General features: G+C 48.4%; 3 protein-coding genes across 3 annotated transcripts in view; 2 read left to right on the forward strand and 1 right to left on the reverse strand.

The window, feature by feature from the left end:
* The window catches only part of SARC_01708 (hypothetical protein), a 4,269-nt gene extending 729 nt beyond the window's left edge, over positions 1 to 3,540 (forward strand). Inside the window, exons 2-7 of the mRNA XM_014304566.1 lie at positions 141 to 290; positions 800 to 964; positions 1,352 to 1,534; positions 2,122 to 2,282; positions 2,500 to 2,872; positions 3,204 to 3,540. Coding sequence (XP_014160041.1) covers positions 141 to 290; positions 800 to 964; positions 1,352 to 1,534; positions 2,122 to 2,282; positions 2,500 to 2,872; positions 3,204 to 3,317 — 1,146 coding nt within the window. The 3' untranslated portion in view covers positions 3,318 to 3,540. The remainder of the gene's footprint in view (positions 1 to 140; positions 291 to 799; positions 965 to 1,351; positions 1,535 to 2,121; positions 2,283 to 2,499; positions 2,873 to 3,203) is intronic.
* Positions 3,541 to 3,790: 250 nt separating this feature from the next.
* On the reverse strand, positions 3,791 to 6,098 carry SARC_01709 (hypothetical protein). The gene has a single exon (XM_014304567.1). The coding sequence runs from the start codon at positions 5,957 to 5,959 to the stop codon at positions 4,538 to 4,540; it is 1,422 nt and encodes a 473-aa protein (XP_014160042.1). The 5' UTR covers positions 5,960 to 6,098; the 3' UTR covers positions 3,791 to 4,537.
* A 710-nt stretch (positions 6,099 to 6,808) lies between these two features.
* The window catches only part of SARC_01710 (hypothetical protein), an 11,003-nt gene continuing 10,726 nt past the window's right edge, over positions 6,809 to 7,085 (forward strand). Inside the window, exon 1 of the mRNA XM_014304568.1 lies at positions 6,809 to 7,072. Coding sequence (XP_014160043.1) covers positions 6,919 to 7,072 — 154 coding nt within the window. The 5' untranslated portion in view covers positions 6,809 to 6,918. The remainder of the gene's footprint in view (positions 7,073 to 7,085) is intronic.

A 7,085-nucleotide genomic window follows, 5' to 3' on the forward strand; every position in this document is an offset into this window, starting at 1 on the left:
CACACTATACTATATATATATATATATATATATATATATATATATATATATATATATACATACATATATATATATATATAGGTGGTATGACGGTTAGCTGGTATGTTGTTCTCATTACTTGCATTTCTTTACAAGTATAGGTTGTAGAAGGGGATGAGAAAGGGTTTTGGCCACAGGTGGCCATATCAGCCGTTGAATATCGGCAGTATTTCGCCCACTATGTGACCAGCCAAGGGTTGTCGCATGAGGCGTGGCTTCTGACTCACTTCACGTACATGTTGGGACACATGGTACGTCATGAGCATAGCTAGTGCGATATGTGAGTGTTATTATCACTACATGGAGGTATGTGTGAGTGTGATCATTATCAGATGGTGGTATATGTAGATGGTGGTATATGTGAGTGTGATTTGTTATCAGATGGTGGTACATGTGAGTGTGATTGTTATTAGATGGTGGTACACTGTAGCTTGTGGACACTGCTCAGTAGCGCCTGTACACTATAACACCGACTATTGGTACACTGTAACACCCACCACTGGTACACTGTTACACCCACCAATGGTACACTGTAACACCCACCACTGGTACACTGTAACACCCACCAATGGTACACTGTAACACCCACCAATGGTACACTGTAACACCCACCAATGGTACACTGTAACACCCACCAATGGTGCACTGTATCACCCACCAATGGTAGTAGTGTTCATGTTTCGTACTCTGACCCGTTTCACGCGTTCTGCTTCTCAACGTCGCCTGTTGACCCATCCACTCTGCCACAAACACTACACAGACGCTGCAACACCTGGCGAGCAACATGGTGCTGTTGGCAGCAAATGGGCCGTTGGTGGAGGGTCGGTTGGGGCTGATGGGTGTGGTGGGCCTGTATCTGTCGTCGGGTGCGTTGGCCGTGTGTGATACGTCGCACAGGCGGACAGACCAGGTGCGACGTCTGAAGGTGAGTGCACACACACACACACACACACTCTCTCTCTCTCTCTCTCTCGCTACCTTTGTGTGTGTATGTGTTAATGTACTCGTAGAGGCATATGGCCATTGCATGATACATTGTTGGACTTGCTGTTTGCATGGTCGCACCATGCGTGTTTGTGAAGGGTTGCTCCATTTGTGTGTATCACAGAATTGCTCTGACGATGAGTGTATTGAGCCTCAGTTGGGCTGGCCCCTTCTGCACTATAGTACCGTGATTCGATCGCCAAACATTCAATAACGGCGTGATTCAATACTGTCAATCACTGGTTGTGCAGCTGACCTCACACACATGCCCACACCCACTCACTCGCCCGTTGCGTGTGTTGCCTCGCTGTCTATCGCTTCTCCGCAGGCGACGAAGCAGAGGTTCACCGACCAACTGCTGAGCTACCTACCTGACGAAGTACAGCACTCGCTGGTGCAATGGCTGCCGTCTGTGGTGCAGAGTGTGCCAGGCATGCCCACGGTGGTGACAGCTGTTTCTGAGTACTTGGACTGGCATTTGGAATCGATCGCGACGATCCAGCATGAATACGTATGTGACAGTGGTGTTGATGTGTAAGGGATGTGCCATGCGTTGGTATGTGACGTTGGTATGTGACAGTGGGGTTGATGTGTAAGGCGTGTGTTATGTATTGGTATGTGATAGCGGTGTGGATGTGTAAGGGGTGTGTCATGAATTCGTATGTGACAGTGGTGTGGGTGTGTATGGGGCGTGTCATGTATTGGTATGTGACAGTGGTGTGTATGTGTATGGGGTGTGTCGGTGTGTCTTGGCATGGGCGAGTGCTTGGCAGTGACAGGTGGTGCTGCGGTGTGGTGTGTTGTGTATTTGTGGGCACATGGTGTAGATTGTTGTAGGTACGAACTGGCGATGGGGGTACAGAGCATACAGAGGAGATATGATCCATTGTAGATAAGTAGGTTCATGGGCGCCTCTTAGATATATATATATAGATATAAAGATAGATAGATAGATAGATAGATAGATAGATAGATATATAGAGGGTTTTAGGTATATATATATATATATATATACACATATAGCCTCCTGATTTGTCAAATAAATATCGCCAAGCTCTTGTCTCACAATTGCCATGACGGTGTTGGCTGTACTCGCAGGTGCCGCTGTTGGGGGCGAGTGCGGGGGTGGCAGGGTTGATGGGGTTCAACGCCTGTTTGTTTCTTGAGTCTGTGTTCATTCGTACGTACAATCAATACCGCGCGAGACGGCCCTTAGTCCTTCGCAGTCAGAGACGCCGCACAAACGACGCCACTCACGCGTAAGTGCGTGCACTGTCTGTAGCTCACACAAATTGTGCTTGTTTGTGGTTAGGGTAAGCGGGTCAGAATATATGCTGTTTATGTACACGCCCAAATACACACCCAATACAAATCATCTTTATTTGTAGTAGAGGTCAATATAAAGTCCGAACGTGTAGGTGCTATGGTTTCCAGGCTGTTTTAATCACTTGACTCCCTCTCGCAACTTCCTCGTAGCACTGTGCCTCCGTCACCGTACGAAACAGCGTCAGAGGAAAGACCTTCTGCACTCGCCGGAGAAAGGGCTCAAACACGCGCACGCGCACAGCAACACACACGACCACAGCCACAGCCACACTCGCAACCGCAATATCAATCACAACTATCACCGCCCACATACGAAGCGAGTGCTCCAGGCGATGGGAATATCTCGACAGATATTACAGTTGGTGGCAGCAGGAGACGATACCAGAGTGTTGTGCGGCAGTCTGGTCCTACGCGTAGAGGGGTGCCGTCGGATAGCTATGACTTGGATATGATTGGTTTAACGGATCTGTGCATAATATGCAATGAGCTGGCCACTGTGACCAATCTACTGCAACTGCAATCGGTAGGTGGCTCAGGCCTTACTACGCACAAGTGACTGTACACCGACTGTGCACAAGTTAATATATCTCTTACTACGCACAAGTGACTGCACACCGACTGTGCACAAGATAATATATCTCTTACGCACAAGTGACCGTACACCGACTGTGCACAAGTTAATATATCCCGACTATCAACGAGCGACTAAATACCAACATGTGGCCTGAGAGTGTGCAAGTACACAGCCCTATGGTACTACGGTGCGTTGGGTACACTTTCTTTCTTACAGTTTATATTTTGTATTGTAACACAGTGGTACGTGTGCTGATGAGTTGTTTCTCGTTGCCTCGCAGGTGAATGTCAATGACTCCGTTGATCACTACGCCCACGCCACAGGGGTGGCCGTTGGCGCACTGACCTTCGCAGTGTGGCGCCTATACACTCTCATGTCACGTGGGGAGGTGTGATCGACTGCTGAGTGGATAACACACATGTACCCAAACAGTGTAGCTGAACTGCAATGGCGCGAGTTCTTCGTCGCCGTTGGGATTGCTTTGCGTTGTACCTGCAGCAACTGGCATTGGGCAGGGGCATGCAGTGTGTATATGACAGGCATTGTGATATGGTAAACACTCCAGCATGCAGTGTGTATATGACGGGCATTGAGATATGGTAAACACTCCAGCATGCAGTGTGTATATGACGGGCATTGAGATATGGTAAACACTCCAGCATGCAGTGTGTATATGACAGGCATTGCGATATGGTAAACACTCCAGCATGCAGTGTGTATATGCCAGGCATTGTGATTAAACACTCCAGCATGCAGTGTGTATATGACAGGCATTGTGAGATGGTAAACACTCCAGCATGCAGTGTGTATATGACAGGCATTGTGATATGGTAAACACTCCAGCATGCAGTGTGTATTTGACATGCATTGTGATATGGTAAACACTCCAGCTGCGTTGAGCGAAGCGAGCGCGCCAAATGCCGTGTGTTTGTACTCATCGAGGGCGTTCCAGCCATTCGCCGCACTTTCAAGTATAGGTTGGTACACTTTCCAGTTATTATAGGTTACTGCGCATATGGATGTGACAACTGAAAGACTGGAGCTCCTTTCGACCGGTATGAGTCCTCGCTGCACTGCTAAGGAACGGGGTCTACTGCACACGTGGACACTTCTCTCCAAGTACCGTGATGTTATCAGAACCCATCGCAGCCTCCAAGCACACTTCCGAATACTCCTCTGCCATGTCGTTGATGAACTAAGTCTATAACCCGTTCCAACACTTACACCGACAATCATGGGTCTATGCAGTAATACGCGAATCATGGGTCTACACAGTTCTATCAAAGTTCTATCGCAAATACGGCGGCATTAATACATGTCGGCATGGAGGACCTCAGGAGATCTTTTGGCCCTGATGGCACGTGCTTAGCGCACTGGCGTGCCTCTAACGGATTACAGAGACGGATACAAATGGCATAGTTAGTCGTGTACGAACCATGAGATCCACAGCACCGCTTGCAGTCAAGGGAGCGACTGCAGAGGTTCTCCTGGGCGTCGTGCAGGGCAATTGCGCTGTCACCGCTCATAAGTATTTAGTGAAGTCGGCGTACGCCCACTTGTCAGCCAGAGCATAGAGCTTGACCAGTACCTGGTTGGGCGTGGTCAATAGCTCATCTATGCCGAGTTCCACAGACCATTTTTCCCACAGCCCGTCCAAGTACAAGGGCAGGTAGTCTGGCCTTTCTGCCAGAGAGAAGCGCACGTGGACGCGTGCCCCCAGATGCTTTGTCGGGTGGGGATCCAGCTTATCCCAATAAAGTCCTTCATACGTATCAAACAATTTCTGAAGCGTGTTTTTTTTTCCTTGGGCGAGAGGGCTATTCTCGGTTCAGCAGGGACGTACCACACATCCGCACCGAGTGTGGACTCCAGTGCTTCGTCGGCGTTTGCGGCTATTGCTTGAAAGTACGGCTCGTGCCTCGAGGGAAACCAAAGCTGATGCACCGAGATGATGTCTCCGTTGTCGTTGTGCTTGGCTTGGCTCGCAAATAAGAACTGTTTATTGCTGTCGAACGATCCCAGCGCACCTACGTATGGGGACAGTCGGAACGGCGTGTCTGTGAGGTGATACGCCAAACGCCACAGATCTTTATCGCCATACGACACGTCCTGAAACACCGTATTGTCTTTCAGCTCCACAAGCAATTCCAAAGCAGCCTGCGAGCGTCGCAGATTGACAAGCATGATGCCCGTGTCGCATCCCATCCGCATATGGTAAGAGTCATAGTACTTTGATTTCTCGACTGCGGCGTGGCGCCGTGCCATATCAATGTTGTGCAGTGCTGAATACTTCTGCTCGATAATCTTAATCGACGGATCATAGTGCCCCTCTATATCCCCCCAGAACACGGCAGCAACGTGATCTACGCTATGGCCAACCGATGGCGACAGTTGTTGTGGCAGCTCACCACGCCATGAGCCCCCACTTGACAGCATTGCAAACACATTGGTCATGTTGGCAACCGGCAGGGAGTCACAATCCAGGAAGATAACCTCGTCTATATCTGTCTCAGTAGTCAAGTGCATCATTGCATCGATTTTCGCGTACCCATATCCTGTTGGAACGTTTTGCGGCAACTCAATGCATTTAACCACCAAGCCTGACGCAGAAACTGAGTTCACCACTTCGTGACAACGACGTGTGGCATCCCGTTCATTCTTGAATGCCAGCACATACATGGGATATGGGAATCGCATACTCACAAGCTCATCGGCCACAGCAGATACACCCAGGAAGGGATCGGCAGCATTGTGAATCCATCTGCCTAATAGTGGGTGGTGCTCTGCGGTCTCTCTACTAGGGCAGGTCATGGCAAGCGCTCGTTTGGGTGGCGAAATGTTGGCTTTGGTGGGACTACGCGGGGCTACAAAGTGAGTTGGGTAACTGGTAATATTGGTGCTGAACTGAGAGAATACCAAGATACAGCAGATTGCAACGCATGCTGCAGCTTTGTACAAGACACGCGGTATACGACGTGCCCACTGTTTCGCTGTTTTGCCGGCTGCTACAGCCCGATGGTTCAGTTGGGTGTACATGGAAAGTCATACGTGTGAACTCATCCTGGAGAGTTTTGTAATACACCGTTCTGGCTGCTTCTACTACATATAATTATTAAAATACACAAGATTAGTAGTGACTATTCACATGACCACAATACATACTTTACAAAACAAGACCGTGTGTGTCGTCTCTTGGCAATTTCACGTAATAAAAATATATCACGGCTGAAAGCCTGAGAACTTCGAGAAGGCCTGAATCAGGCTGAAGCCGAAGGACCCAAACTCAAAACTCAAAAGTCGCTGAAATTTAAAATGCCAAATGTCAGTGGCCTCAGTTTTCAGTTCTGAGTTCTACTTCTCTCAACACTCAACGATTCTCAGGAGCATGTTCTGAACTTCTAAACTTCTGAGTGGATCGAGCGTCTTCAGTCTATGACTCACTACTAGTCACCAAATAGTAAATGAACTGGACTCTGGAGTAAAGTCCTGGACACTCTGACCCAGGGCCAGGGGCCACGCCGCCCCGGGCCCCACGGTCTCACACTTCACAGGCCCACACAGTCACACACCTACAAATACTAATAAAATTACAGCCACATCCTCATACAGTCTCACACGTCACACAACGGCCAAGTGCCAACAGCCCAACACACCGGCCGGTCAAGCCCCAGGCCCCAACCCCCAGGCCTGTCACTCAGGCCATCCTGAGTTGTTAAATTCAGCCAATAAAAACACACAAAGAAACAAAAAAAGGCTGTTTGGAGGACGACCAATCGAACGGGAAAGAAAGTAAAACTTTCTTAGTAAGGAGATTAGGAGAGAACTAACTCTTAAGTATGTATGTTTTTTTGTCATACTTTATAGACTATAGTGACAACGATATGTATTTTGTTTAGCTACACTGCGCGTATCTTTTGTGTACACGAACTCATGGAATACGTATATGCGACTTAGTAGTACGAACTGAACATTTGAAAGACTTAATCAAATTAGCTATGTCGGAGAGAAATGACTCTGTGGATGAAAATGAATTCAGTCCTGTGGGGTATGAAATCAGACTTACAGAGAAGCAGGAGAGATCCAGTCAGAAACAATGGATAACCGTAGAAGGCTTAGTGGACGATTACGGGCAACAACATGAAGATATAGGTAATCCAGAGTG

This window comes from Sphaeroforma arctica (assembly GCF_001186125.1).
Source record: "Sphaeroforma arctica JP610 unplaced genomic scaffold supercont1.70, whole genome shotgun sequence".
In the NCBI taxonomy this organism is placed as follows: Eukaryota; class Ichthyosporea; order Ichthyophonida; genus Sphaeroforma; species Sphaeroforma arctica.

Excerpts from the sequence above, each read along its gene's own strand:
- SARC_01709 (XM_014304567.1), bottom strand. The coding sequence starts at position 5,959 with ATGTACACCCAACTGAACCATCGGGCTGTAGCAGCCGGCAAAACAGCG.